The sequence below is a fragment of the Neodiprion lecontei genome, chromosome 7 (genome assembly GCF_021901455.1).
Source record: "Neodiprion lecontei isolate iyNeoLeco1 chromosome 7, iyNeoLeco1.1, whole genome shotgun sequence".
NCBI classification, from domain to species: Eukaryota; Metazoa; Arthropoda; class Insecta; order Hymenoptera; family Diprionidae; genus Neodiprion; species Neodiprion lecontei.
The window spans coordinates 10,966,339-10,982,883 of record NC_060266.1 but is presented as its reverse complement, the minus strand read 5'-3'; the positions used below and the strand labels follow the sequence as shown (position 1 = coordinate 10,982,883).

Sequence of the window (16,545 nt, the reverse complement as noted above, 5' to 3'; positions counted from 1 at the left end):
AGAAGAAAAAATTAACCGATGCCGATGGTAACTTTGACGTGCTGATACCGCTCAGCATGATATTGGGTTTCGCCGAAGACTACCGCAAGATCGTTGTCAACGCTAAACATGAGTTAATTTTGACGAGATCAAAAACTGACGTCAACGCAATCATGCAGACTCAGGAGGAGGAATTCAAAATCACGATCAATGCAGTGGAATGGCTAATACCGTATTTGAAACTCGCGGATCAGAAAAAAGTTGACCTACTAAATTTCATTCAGAGAGATCCACCTGTTTCGATGAGCTTCCGCAGTTGGGAATTGTATGAATATCCCTTACTTCCCACAACATCGAAACACGTTTGGACTGTGAAAACTTCCACTCAGCTTGAAAAACCTCGGTACGTCATTTTGAGTTTCCAAACAAGTAGAAAGAACAAGACCGGCAAGAACGCAAGTCATTTCGATCATTGCAATATCACGGACGTCAAGCTATTTTTAAACTCTCAATCTTATCCGTACGGTAACCTGAACCTCAACATGAGTCGTAATCTCTACGCGCTCCTGTACGAGATGTACGCAAACTTCCAAGCTACCTACTACGACAAGAACCCCGAGCCGTTGCTGACAAAGAGTGAATTCCTTCGAGACGTCCCCTTATTCGTTATCGACTGTTCGAAACAAAACGAATCTTTGAAGTACGGACCTGTCGACATCCGTCTTGAATTTGAAGCTAAAGCCAACTTTCCCGCTGAAACATCGGCGTACTGCTTGATCGTTCACGATCGTATTGTCGAATACAACCCGCTCAGTGGTGGGGTGAAAAAGTTGGTATAAAAGCTGACCCGTTTCCACCATCTCGCACAGTTCAAAGATGGAGCTCATCGTTGACATACAAGGCTTTCGTAGACCTCTCAACAACACCTTCACGTTAAAAGAATTGGCTGTAATTTCAATCTACTCGGAAGCATCTCCTTCAGTGTTTTTCTTCAAACCACCTTACAAATGGAATTTACTGGACGTCAAATATAAAAGCCAAAATTCTTGGTTAGAACGCGATTTTCACGGCTTACGTTGGAGCTGTGGAACCGTACCTTTTGAGGAAGTTGAGCGGACCATTCAAGACAGGCTGTGCAAAGCTCAAACCGTGTACGTAAAAGGAGAAGAAAAACGAGATTGGTTGCTCAAAATCGTTCCGAAAGTTGAAATCATCGATATGTTGGACTTTGACTGCCCGTCGCTTGAAACCCTGCAAAAAACTTCAGCTGTGTCTCTGAGATGCGACCTTCACACAATACCCAACGCAATCTGTGCAGCACGAAACGTTTGCATACTCCAGAATTGGCTACAAAATCATCGTACTGTCCGGATGGCGAGGCTGTACGATTTGTGTTACTGCGCAGAAGCGTCTACAAGAACGGTCCCGCATTCCTGGCGAATATATCACCCTGGTCATGACACTGTTGAATAGAATTATTGTACTATTTTTTTGTGAAGTAATTGTCAACCGTACTCTAAAAATTGTACTCAATAAAACTTTTAAAGAATATTCATGAAATAATTTTATACCTTCACCTTAGCTCTTAAGAGAGAGAATTTTTTTCAGAAGCTTATGTAAGATTCGACCTTGCTCTCCATCCTTGACCGAGCTGTACTCAAACCGAGTTTTGCATTCCTAGAGCGATAGTAACCCAACACCGCAGGCTCTGTACCGCGGCTATCGGCCGACCTTGCACTCCGGTCTGAACCCGTCCAAATACTCATCGTAGAGTTGCAGCTCGAAACCCTCCGTCGTTGCTTAGTGGTGTTCGGACATTTTCTTAGATTTTGAGACTTAATTCTAGATACAAAACGTACGTAGGATTAAAGGTATACAGGATGGATAAATGAAAAAATATTCATAATTTCTATCTTTTTTTGTTTATTATACGTAAGACTTACACACAGAACATTGTTTGAACCGTGGATGAATTTTGTGGAAGTAGAGGGGGATCGCATAGTTCATTTAAGGCGCATAACTGCATGAAAATTCGAACTTGTTGAATTCTCCACCAAGGTATTTCATTTGCAGACGATTTTCCCCGGCCATGCTACACATTTCAGTCAGCTGACTGGAATCTTCTTGTAGAACTCTTGCGATTCTCGGTGGTAAGAAGACGTTGTATTCTCCATCGATTGTCGCCAGAACACGTACCCCGAATTTTGTTTTGACCAGTCGTAACCCGTTGACGTCGTACACTCCCCCAATTTCGAGTTCCGACATCTTCTTGGTTGGCAGATTCTCCAGGCGGCTGACGTGGTTAACTTTTGCTAGATCCATCGCGTTTCGAGGTTATTTCACAAGTGAGAACAGTTCACAATGAGAATACGATGAGAACAGAGTGACGATCACGATAGACGTCTTTTTATAGGGCAGCTGTACGGATGCGCGCGCACCTTTTGGCATTCCAAGAGCGATAGTAACCCGACACCGCAGGCTCTGTACCGCGACTATCTGCCGACCTTGGATATCAAACCGAGTAAGTGAAACACGATTCTCGGAACCATTAATTTTGGAATGTCACGTGGTTGATAAGGTGGTTAGACAAAACAATGCGTTCGACAAGTTTCGACGGCGAGCGGTATGCGGTCAAAGGATTTCGGTGCGACGTTGGGACAAACAATTCTCGGAACCATTAATTTTGGAATGTCACGTGGTTGATAACGTGGGAAAGGAATGTGAGGTGGTTGATAAGGTGGGAAAGGAATGTGAGGTGGTTGATGTTACACATCAGCAGTCCTACCGTGGGAAAGGAATTCGGAGTGGTTCATGTTACACATCAGCAGTCCTATCGTGGGACAGGCGAGCACTACAGACCTTCGGTCGGTAAGATTATCGGTAAAACAGCACGATTTTGACCCTTGATCGATACAACTGTCGGTAAGATTGTAGGTAAAACAGCACGATTTTGACCCTCGATCGATACAACTGTCGGTAATTGACCTTCGGTAATTGACCTTCGGTACGTCAGACTGTGACGTCATCGCGGAAAAGGGTTTGAGTCTGGGCTGCGCGGAGCAGCTCGGTCGGTAAAGAAGGTGTTTGTATCCAGAACCGGCCTTGGTATACTACTTATATCCCCTATACGTATACACACATCTATAAAATTTAATTCTGTATGGAAATGTCGCAACGTCGCGTCATTGTTATTGTTATTTCTCCTAACCACTGAGCTTACTTATAGTTTATACGCACAGTCAAACGTAAACAACTCGCTATTTTTATTCGAATAAATAAATAATTATGGGTGATCGTATTCGTCATAATGGAAGATTTATTAAAAAAAAAGTTCTCGATAAAAAATTGAAAATTAAAAATGCTCTACAAGTAAAAAGAAAAGGCAACAATGATACCAGTGAATCTAACCTATGCGAAGGCATTCGTTTCGTGGATTTAAAATTTTTAGGCAAAAAATTAAAATGTGTACAATGTTATGAAGTACTTTGCCTGGAAAATATTGTACATGAACAGCATTTAGGGTTGAAATCAGTCTTAAAAGTTAAGTGCACAAAATGTGAGACAATATCAGTAGTTCCAGCGAGTAAAAGTCATAGCGTGGCTGGTAGTCAATCCAAACATTCTGACGTCAATACAGGCGTAATTCTTGGTAAGTTCAATAATTATTCAATCTACATAAATATTTGATAAAAAAAAAAAAAAAATAGATCACTTGAATTCACTTAAAAACAAAAATAATTAAATGTATATATGCAGAAGTTCCAACCCTAGTAAAAATATATTTATTACAGGTGCTGTACATGCTGGCTATGGCTGCTCTGGATTGAACAAAATATTCGCATGTGCCAATATTCCGACAATATCGCCACAATTATTTAAACGATATGAAAGGGAAGTTGGTCCTGCAATCGAAGAAGCTGCTAAGGAGAGTTGTAAACGAGCTGCTAAGGAAGAGCGACTGCTTGTTACTGAAAATATTGATAAGCTGTGTGAATTATTGTAAGTTTGATTGTGATCTACAAAGCTACGGAGTAAACGAAACTAAAATTTTCGTAGTCTATAACTTTTTTCAATTGTATATAATTTTTTGGACGTCAATATTGTCTACACTTGCATAATGATCTATATTCAGTCTTGAGTAGATGGAAAATGCTAATTGTATATATTTTAAAAAATAATTTTTGTTCTTATACATTCTAAATAAGATTGATTGATTTTAAATACTCCGTCAAACTTCACATGACTTATTGTTTTATTGCTAATACATACTAGCATTGTTTATTCTAATTTTTATTTTATGTTTGAATAAATAAATGCTGATGAAATTTAAAAATTATAATTTACTATATTGATTTTTTACCATCCTATTCTTATCTCCTTTTTCTTTTATTAGGCCACCAGAGATTGTTCAAGAAATTTATCCTCATCGTAGAAAATTAATCTCTGCAACTGATGATCCTGATGAAAACAACAACACTACGTATGATACAGCTATAGGAGAGGTTGTTAATATAATTGTCTCCTATGACATGGGATGGAGTAAAAGAGGTAATGGAAAGAGCTACGACAGTCTTAATGGTTATGGAACTATAATAGGATTTTTGAGTGGAAATATTCTCGACTACGCAGAACGGATAAGGAAATGCAAATTTTGTGACTCGGGTAGGAAGAAAGATGACCATGATTGCCGAAAAAACTTCCAAGGTAGTGCCAAGGCAATGGAAGCATCTGCAGGAGCAGAGTTGATTAACAACAGCAGTATTCTTAAAGAAGGAAACCTTGAAGCACGAGTATTAGTTGGCGATGAAGACAGTTGCACAATCGCGGCCGTTCGTCGAGGAAACCCAAAAACTATCTTCAAACTTGCAGATCAAAATCATTTAAAAAAAAATTTCAGCCGAGATTTATGGAAGCTGACGAGTTTTAAGGAAATTAAAAAAAGAAGTATTGACCTCATAAAAAAATGTTTTGGTTATGCATTGGCTCAAAATATGGGCGATGCTCAAAATTTAGCTAAAACAATACGTAATATACCTGATCACTTGTACGATAACCATGAAAACTGTGGATCGTGGTGTAGCCGCAGAAGTGGATCGAAGGAACAAACTATTTTGCTCACAAATCTCTCATTATTTGATAAACTATCAGCGTTATGTGAGAAATACGCCGCTAATGCAAATAAATTTTCAATTCCTGCTTCCAGCCAAGCTAATGAATCATTTAATAATATAATGGCTCATAAGTCACCAAAAAATATTTGCTACAGTAGAAGTGAATCATCTAGCTATCGTCTTGCAAGTTCTGTGTGCACAAAAAATGAAGGCGACTCCTGTATCGTAGAAATTAGGCAAAAACTGCAGTTGTCACCAGGGCGACACACTTTGTTTTATACAAAGCAATTGGATGCTAAGCGACAGAAACGTGCATTAGATGCTAAACTACCGGCTGCGAAGAAACGTCGAATAATTAAAACTCAAGAGCGTGAGGAATTGAGAAAGAATAATGAAAATTCAGAAGGTGTTCAATATAAATCTAACTGCGGTTTGTCACAAGACTGTGAAGATTTAGAAGCATTTGATGAATCACTGATTAACGGTCCAAATATTCAAATATCGGCAGAGACATGTAACTTAGTTTTCTTTGATTTAGAAACGTCAGGCTTCCGTAAGAGTGACGAAATTCTTCAAATTGCTGCATCTTGTGAAGGACGTAAATTTAGTGTCTACATTAATCCTACTAATATCATTGATGATAAAGCTTCTGCTCATACAGGACTGAAGAATATTAACGGCCATTTATACTTTCACGGTAAAAAAGTTGAATCGTTGCCTCTAAAAAAGGCTCTCCGGAGTTTTTTATTATTTTTAAAAATGTCACCCAAGCCATGTCTACTTGTTGCACATAAGGTAACTTTCGACAAGTCACATTTACTACGTTCAATTTTAAAATGTTCTATGGTATCAGATTTCAGTCAAATCGCAGGATTCTCTGATAGCTTGCCTTTATTTAAGAAAAATTTTACATCTAATAAAACTCCCGGTGAATTTAAACTGTCAGAATTAGCTAAAAAGCATTTGAATGTTGACTCGGACGAGAAATTTCATGAAGCCTTATACGATGTCGAAATTTTAGAAGAACTGGTTTCGTTGACGGATAACAAGTATTTATTTGAAAGCTCTAAATCTTATAGAGAGTGTTTGATTCATATAAATAAGCTCAAGAAAACTGCATCTGGAATGGACTGTTTATCTCCATTAAAAGGAGTATTATCTGGACATATAATCAGAAAAATGGCGTCTCAAGCCATTAAATACCAAGATTTAATTAATCAATATGAAAATGGTTGAATTGAAGAGTTAATTAAATTTTGTAAAGAACCAAGAAGTGATAATAAACCAGAAATTACTAAAGATATACGAGTTATAGATAAGCTCTGTAATTTTTTTACGGAAAAAGTGTGATATATATTCTGATAAATATATATAATAATAAGAAAAATAATATATTAATAAGAAAAATATATATATATTTATAAGAAATAATAAGAAAAAGTTTTTATCATAAAATATTGCAATAAATAAAAATTTATTGTCATAAAAGTTTCGTTTTTAAATGTTGATTATACATCAAATTGTTCAATATATTTTGTATTTATTGTTATGATTAATAATAAATCACAAGATTGCTCTATGAGATTTATTTTCTCATTTTAATAATTATCAATAATTGTTATGATTTATTAAATAAAAGCTGAGAAGTGTCATACTTAACAATATTAAATTGGTTTAAATTTCGCGCTATTTCTATCTGCTCCGACATTTTATTTGTGACAACGTTGCCACATCGTTTCCATGGCATTAGTCTCTATATCCCCTCCATAAAAAATTATCGCTGTAACGAGTTGTTTATTTTAATTTTTTATCAAAACTAGGAGGTAAATAATTCTTAGTTTTTTTTTATATCATCTAAATATAGTATTCTAACAAATAATAGTTTTTCATCGAGATGGTGAAAGTCATTCATTGGTAAATTTAAATAAATTGATCAGTTTCCCACGCTTCCCCCATGCTACATGTACAATTAATGTTATTTTTAATTGCGAATATCTCATATATGATGAGGTAAATCGTCTTCAAATTTGAACAGCATGTGTATTTGCATCTACTAGCTTATAAGCTAAGTTTTGTGAAATTCTAGATACAATGCTTTCATAACCGTACTACCTTAAACGGGAAATAGAAATTCCCGATGCGCGACCTCTTAATAATAATATTAAGGGCTCTGCTTTTTACAGGCTTCTTTTCACACCTTCTCGGAAGTTTTTAAGTGAGGATTTTGAAAAAAAAAATTAGCCGTTTTTTTTGAATCAGCCTAATGTATATATGTGTGTGTGTGTATATATATATATATATAATATAATTTTTAATTTACTTTTGAAAAAAGAGAAATCTGAAAAAAAAAATTTTTTACATGATTTAAATTTTTTGAAATTATATATAATTATGAGGGAAATCCTAGATATTCTTGAATTATCTGCTCACATATTAATTAAAATGAAAATATCATTCATTAGAAAAATGCCATTTAATTTACTTTATGAATTGAAATTTGGAACATTTATACAATGAATAAGAACTAATCATGAAATTGAGAGAAAACTTACAGATAGATAAATTATCATCTATTTAATTTCATATTTTTAATTTTCATAAATTATTTATTCTTTGTTTTGCGAAAAATGATTTGTTCAAATAAATCATTTTTCATTTTAATAAATGATTTAACTTAATCACCTCTATTTATATTCTATTATATTAATGTATAATATAAATACATATAAATATACATATCTATATGTGTGTGTATATATATATATATATATATATATATATATATATATATATATCATAATTTTTGATTTACTTTTAAAAAGAGAAATTTAAAAAAAAAAATTTTTTCCACATTATTTAAATTTTTTAAAATTGAATATAATTATTAAAAAAATCCTATATATTTTTTAATTATCTGCTCTCATATTATTCGAAATGAAAATATTATTCTTTAAAAAAATCCCATTCAATTTACTTTACAAATTGTAATTTGGAACATTTATACAATGAATTAGGAATAATTATGAAATTCACTGAGAACATACAGATGGATAGATTATTATTCATTTATTTTATATTTTTAATGTTTAAAAATTAACTTTTCTTCAATTTAAGGAAAATAATTTGTTCAAATAAATTATTTTTCATTCTAATGAATTATTTAACCTAATTACCTCCATTTATATTCCATTATATTGATGTATGATATAAATTTAATTGAATAAATATATATATATGTGTGTGTGTGTATATATATATATATATATATATATATATATTATAATAATCAATTTACTATTGAAGAAAGATGAAATTTCAAAAAAAAAAAATTTTTTTACATCATTTAAATTTTTCAAAATTATATATAATTATTTGAAGAATCCTACGTGATTTTCAATTATCTGTTCACATATTATTTAAAATAAAAATATTATTTATCAGAAAAATGCCATTTATTTACTTTATGAATTGTAATTTGGAACATTCATACAATGAATTAGAACTCATTATGAAATTTGAAAACAACACACCGATAGATAAATTATTATTTATTTATTTTCATGTTTTTAATTTTCAGAAATTATACATCCTTCAATTTGAGAAAAATAATTTATTTAAATAACTAATTTTTCATTTCATCAAATTATTTAACCTATTTACCTCCATTCATATTCTATTATATTATTGTATGTTATAAATATACATAAATATATATATATATATATATGTGTGTGTGTGTGTATATATACATATATATATTATAATTTTTAATTTACTTTTAAAAACAGAGAAATCTCAAAAAAAGAATTTGTTTCACATGATTTGAATTTTTTGAAATTATATATAATTATTAGGAAAATCTTATATATTTTCTAATTATCTGCTTTTGTATTAATTAAAATGAAAATATCATTCATTAGAAAAATGACATTTAATTTACTTTATGAAATGAAATTTGAAACATTTATACAATGAATTAGAAATAATTATGAAATTTGCCGAAAACATACAGATAGATGAATTATTATTCGTTCAATTTCATATTTTTGATTTTTAAAAATTGACTATTCTTTAATTTAAGGAAAATAATTTATTTAAATGAATCATTTTTCATTCTAATAAATTGATAAACCTAATTACCTCCATTTATATACCATCATATTCTTGTATAATATAAATTTATGTAAAAATATATATATGTATTATAATAATCAATTCACTATTGAAAAAAGATGAAATTTTTAAAAAAAAATTTTTTTACATCACTTGAATTTTTCAAAATTATATATAATTATAAGAAAAATCCTACACATCTTTCAATTATCTGCTCACATATTAATTAAAATAAAAATATTATTCTTTAGAAAAATGCTATTTAATTTACATTATGAATTAAAATTTGGAACATTTATACAATGAATTAGAACTAATTATGAAATTGAGAAAAAACATACAGATAGATAAATTATTATTTATTTAATTTCATAATATCAATTTTTGGAAATTAATTATCCTTTACTTTGAGAGAAATAATTCATTTAAATGATCATTTTTTATTTTATTAAATCATTTAACCTAATAACCTCCATTGATATTCTATCAAAAGATAATCATGTATAATATAAATATACATAAATCCATATATATTTATATTTATGTGTGTGTGTATACATATATATATATATATATGATCATTTTTAATTTACTTTTGAAAAAAAAAAAAATTTTAAAAAAAAAAATTTTTTTTCACATTATATATAATCATTAGAAAAATCCTATATATTTTTCAATTATCTTCTTACACATCAAATAAAATAAAAATATTATTCTTCCGGAGAATGCCATTTAATTCACTTTATAAATTGTAATTTGGAACATTTATACAATGAATCAGGAATAATTATGAAATTTACTGAAAACATACAAATAGATAGATTATTATTCATTCGATTTCATATTTTTAATTTTCAAAAATTAACTATTCTTTAATTTAAGAAAAATAATTTATTTGAATAAATCATTTCTTATTCTAATAAATTATTAAATCTAATTACCTCCATTTATATTCCATTATATTAATGTATGATATAAATTTATATAAATATTTATATATATATGTGTGTGTGTATATATATATATATATAATAATAATCAATTTACTATTGAAAAAAGATGAAATTTAAAAAAAAAAATTTTTCACATCATTCAAATTTTTCGAAATTATATATAATTATTAAGAGAATCCTACATATTTTTTAATTATCTGCTTACATATTAATCAAAATAAAAATATTATTCATTGGAAAAATGCCATTTAATTCACTTTATAAATTGTAATTTGGAACATTCATACAATAAATTGGAAATAATTATAAAATTTAAAGAAAACATACAGATAGATGAATTAATATTCATTTCATTTCATATATATGATTTTTATTAATTAATTATTTTTCAATTTCAGAAAAATACTTTGTTTGAATAAATGATTCTTTATTTCATTCGAATATTCAACTTAATTACCTTTATTTATATTTTATAATATTAATGTATAATATAAATATATATATATATATATACACATATGTGTGTGTGTGTGTGTGTGTGTATATACATATATATATATATATATGTATATTATGATTTTAATTCACTTTCAAAAAAAGGGAAATTTCCAAAAAAAATGTTTTTTCACATGATTCAAATTTTTTCAAATTATAAAAAATTATTCGAAAAATCCTACATATTTTTTAATTTTCTGCTCACATATTAATTAAAATAAAAATATAATTCATTAGGAAAATGCCATTTAATTTACTTTATGAAATAAAATTTGGAACATTTGTACAATTTATTAAAACTGATTATGAAATTAGGAGGAAACATGCAGATAGATGAATTATTATTCATTGAATTTCATATTTTTAATTCTTAAAAATTAATTATTCTTCACTTTGAGAAAAATAATTCATTTAAATGAATCATTTTTCATCTCATTGAATCATTCAACCTCATTACCGCCATTTATATTCTATTATATTAATGTATAATATAAATATATATATATATATATATATATATATATATATATATGTGTGTGTGTGTGTGTGCATATATATACATATATATATATATATAGATATATATTATAATTTTGAATTTACTTTTGAAAAAAGAGAAATTTTTGAAAAAAAAAAATTTCTTACGTTATTAAAATTTTTCAAAATTATATATAATTATTAGAAAAATCCTATATAGTTTTTAATTATCTGCTCACATATTGATTAAAATAAAAATGTTATTCATTAGAAAAATGCCATTTCATTTACTTTATAAATTGTAATTTGGAACATTTATACAATGAATTGGAAATAATTATGGAATTTACCGAAAACATACAGATAGATGAATTATTATTTTTTTATTTTCATATTTCTAATTTTTAAAAATCAATTTTTCTTCAATAAGGAATAATAATTCATTTAAATAAATCATTTCTCATTTTAATAAATCATTTAACCTGATGACCTCTATTTATATTCTTTAAATTAATGTGTAATATCAATATATTTAAATATATATATATATTGTGTGTGTTGCATATATATGTATATATATATATTATAATTTTAGATTAACTTTCGGAAGAAGAGAAATTCTTGAAAAAAAAAAATTTTTACGTTATTCGAATTTATCAAAATTATATATAATTATTAAAAAAATCCCATATATTTTTTAATTATCTGCTTACATATTGATTAAAACAAAAATGTTATTCATTGGAAAAATGCCATGAAATTTACTTTATAAAATGTAATTTGGAACATTTATACAATAAATTCGAAATAATTATGGAATTTACCGAAAACGTACAGACAGATAAATGATTATTTTTTTGTTTTCATATTTTCAATTTTTAAAAATTAATTTTCCTTTAATTTAAGAAGAATGATTCGCTTAGATAAATCATTTCTTATTTTAATAAATCATTTAACCTAATGACCTCTATTCATATTCATTATATTAATGTATAATATAATTATACTAGTATAAATGCATATGAATATATATATATATTGTGTGTGTGCATGTATATATATATATATATATATATGTATATATATCATAATTTTAGATTTACTTTTGGGAAAAGAGAAATTTCAAAAAAAAAAAAATTTTTTTGTGTTATTCGAATTTTTCAAAATTATATATAATTATTAGAAAAATCCTATACATTTTTCAATTATCTGCTTACATATTGATTAAAACAAAAATGTTATTCATTGAAAAAATGCCATTTAATTTACTCCATAAATTGTAATTTGGAAGATTTATACAATGAATTGGGAATAATTATGGAATTTACCGAAAACATACAGATAGACAAATTATTATTTCTTTATTCTCATATTTTTAATTCTCAAAAATCAATTTTCCTTTCAGTTAAGAGAAATAATTCATTTGAATAAATCATTTTTCATTCTAATAAATTATTTAACCTAATCACCTTCATTCATATTTTATTATACTAATGCATAATATAAATACATATAAATATACATATCTATATGTGTGTGTGTATATGTATATATTTATTATAATTTTCGATTCACTTCTAAAAAAAGAGAAATTTGAGAAAAAAAATTTTTTTCACATTATTTAGATTTTTTGAAATTGAATATAATTATTAGAAAAATCCTATATATTTCTTAATTATCTGCTCACATATTATTCGAAATGAAAATATCATTCTTTAGAAAAATCCCATTCAATTCACATTACAAATTGTAATTTGGAACATTTGTACAATGTATCAGAAATAATTATGAAATTTACTGAAAACATACAGATGGATAGATTATTATTCATTTATTTTATATTTTTAATGTTTGAAAATTGACTATTTTTCAATTTAAGAAAAATAATTCATTTAAATAAATCATTTTTCATTCTAATAAATTATTCAACCTAATTACCTCCATTCATATTCCATTATATTAATGTATAATATAAATTTATATGAATGTATATATATATATATATATATGTGTGTGTGTGTGTGTGTGTATATATATATTATAAAAATCAATTTACTATTGAAGAAAGATGAAATTTTTGAGAAAAAAAATTTTTTTACATCATTTAAATTTTTTAAAATTATATATAATTATGAGAAGAATCCTACATATTTTTCAATCATCTGCTCACATATCTCTCTATCTAATAAAAAAGTTTCAAACAAATGAACGTAGAAAAAGAGTATAATAACAATAGTAAAAAAAAGATTATAATAACAAAAGTAAAAAAAAGATTATAATAACAATAGTATACGCATGAAGTTAGCGGTGGGCCGAGATCCCGAGAACAAAACAAAAAGCATCTAGGAAACCCTTTGACAGCTGTCATCGGCTGTTTATGACAAATATCTTCATAGGTATCTGTTTCTGACGCTCAAAAAATGACAATGCAAATGAAAATTATCAAGATGATTCCCGACGGGAATTGTCTTTTTCGCGCGTTGGCGTATTGTGTATACGGGACTCAAGATCGACACGCAGAGGTGAGACTGAGTATCGTTTCAAATATAGTGGATAATTGGTCTACATTTGCGGGTTTTATTACAGGTAATGAGACAAACGGTGCTGTGAGTAGGTCACCTGGTGATTACAAATCACACGTGAAGAAAAATGGAATATATGGGGGAGAAGCAGAATTAGCTGCAGCTGCGGACATTTTTAAAATATGTTTAATCGTGTATCGCGAAGAACAAATTCATCCGCACCGGATCGGATCACAAAATGAAATACAATTCTCACTACTCTTTACCGGCGACGGAGAAAGTGGACACTTTGATGTCTTGCAGAACCAAAATAAAATTCAGATAGTGAGTAATAAGTATGAAAAGTAACAATCAAATAATAGTAAATCAAAATATATCACCAAACAGTCAAAAGGACAGCCAGGATTTACGATGACAATGGAGAAAGGAGGAGTTTCAAGCAGCAGACAAGGCGATAAAGATGGTGGATGGTCGGAAGTATCACAAAAGAAAGAGGAAAATAAAATTGTAAGTGCAAAGAACCAAATATGCCAGAGAAGAATAATAAACAAATATTTCTATAACCAGGCAAGAGGACGACCAGGATCTATGTTAACCACAAAAGAAAGACGTTTTTTGCGGAGTGAACAGCAACGCAAATATAGAGAAAAAAATAATATAAAGAAGGTGATTTTGGAGAATAACGGGCAGAGCGGTAGCAAAAATAATTCAGCAAGTCAAGGAGATAGATCGATACCAATAGAGAAGGAACACCAATTTTCAACCAACGAATGGAAGCTTAGATTGATGAAAAAAAGAAAAGCAAGCATAGAAGGAATTGAAGTAGATAGCAAGAGACAACGAGATAAAACGACAGACGAAAACGTGTGTCGACGACTTATAAGCAAGAATAACGTGTCGGAAATTCATGTTTGTGATGAAATATTAAGTGACAGTGATACGTTGAAATCGATGGAGAAGGAACTGTGTGTATTCAGCCAAACAATAGAAGATAACAGAGACAGGTTGGAATTAGACAGAAACAGAGAACGAGTGGAAGCAATGAACAGTGAATCAATCATTGCTGAGCATCGTTACAACGGGGATATTGAAAAAGGCACTTTTAAAACTGTAGAACAACTACACATGGGTGAAATGAACGTAAAATGTAAACATTGCAATGCAGAAAGGTTCAAATATGAAACAGGAAGGGTGGCAAATAATTGCTGTCATGGAGGAAAAATATTATTACCACCATTAACGGAATATCCTGATGTACTTCAACGTCTGCGAGAAGGGAATGACGAAGTATCAAGACACTTCAGACAACATATACGATCATATAATGACGCGTTTGCGTTTTCATCATTTAATTGTACCGTGGCAGATATGGGGAATTCAGGACCATATGTGATGAAAATAATCGGGGATGTGAGTTACAAAATATCTACAAGTTTAGAGAGCGCAAACAATAACCGACCGAGATATGGACAAATTTACATCTATGACGCACAAACTCAGCTAGCGCTGAGAGAAAATGATGCAAGAAGAGCAAATCTGTTAGAAATTATTGGTAGACTGATAATAGATATCTATCCTTATGCAGCAAATTTTAAAACAACGTACGAGCGATTTGTTAAGGGAGAAAGCCTGGTGAGATTAAACTTTATAGCACTCAAGGAAGACGATAGACGGCGGTACAATGCGCCAACTTGTGGTGAGCTAGCAGCTCTGATCGTTTCAGATGACGGGGCAGTATCTGAAAATATAGAAGTACAAGTATTTCCAAAACAAGACCGTGCAGTTGGATATGTGCCGAGATATTCGCATCACGTTGATCCAATGACTTTTCCATTACTATTTCCGAGCGGTGATTTAGGATGGAGCTATAATATGAAACACGTAGGAACAAACAAGAAAATCTCTCCTGTTCAATATTATGGACATCGATTGGCCTTACGTCGAGGCGAAGCACAGAATCAGTTGTTGCGGAGCGGACGATTGACACAACACTATGTGATTCACGCATATCTCACAATTGAATCGCAGCGTTTATTGTTTTTAAGAAATAATCAGAAGCAATTGCGTGTAGAATGTTACAAAGGAATGACTGATCACATATCAAATAGTGACGCGAATACGTCGGATCGAACAAGACTTGGGAACCAAATGATTTTACCATCATCAATTTCCGGCAGCATGCGACATATGCAACAGCAGTACCAAGATGCAATGGCAATAACAAGGAAAGTTGGACGACCGGATTTATTTATTACAATGACATGTAATCCTAAGTGGCCGGAAATACGTACGGTATTGAAAGATTTTCATACAGGTACCACTGTAAATGACATTCCAACAATAGCTTGTCGAATATTCAACATGCGGCTACAACAGGCACTAAAGGAAATCGAAAGCGGTTCAGTATTTGGAAAGATTGAAGGATACGTATACACAGTTGAATTTCAGAAAAGAGGCTTACCGCATGCTCACATACTATTTATCTAAAATAACAATGACATACTTTTGACTCCAGAAGCAATTGACAGTTTTATATCTGCAGAAATACCAGACAAACCCAGACAGACCCACATTGAATCGACGAGGAAATAACTGGGAATTTAAATGACACCATATTTTTTGAGTTGAATTAATTGAATTTATTCATGTAATTCGATTTCATTTTTCTGGTCCAAATAATAATTATTATTTCTCCTCAAATTCGGATAGATTTATTAAATTTAAATTGCTTCATTTGAATTCAGGTATTTGGAAATTTTCTTCTTCTTGATTCAAAATTACTTTTTTATTTGAATTTAATTATTTTTCTCTCTAAACATAAAATTGTGGCACGAATCTAAAGTTTTTCAAAGTAACTTGACTTATTACAACTCTTCCTAATTCAGTTATATCTCA

At 29.6% G+C, this 16,545-nt stretch overlaps 1 protein-coding gene across 1 annotated transcript; it reads left to right on the top strand.

Moving 5' to 3' along the window:
• The first annotated feature begins 14,601 nt into the window (after positions 1-14,601).
• LOC124295533 lies at positions 14,602-16,137 on the top strand. Its single transcript, XM_046745940.1, has one exon. The coding sequence runs from the start codon at positions 14,602-14,604 to the stop codon at positions 16,135-16,137; it is 1,536 nt and encodes a 511-aa protein (XP_046601896.1).
• Positions 16,138-16,545: the final 408 nt, after the last annotated feature.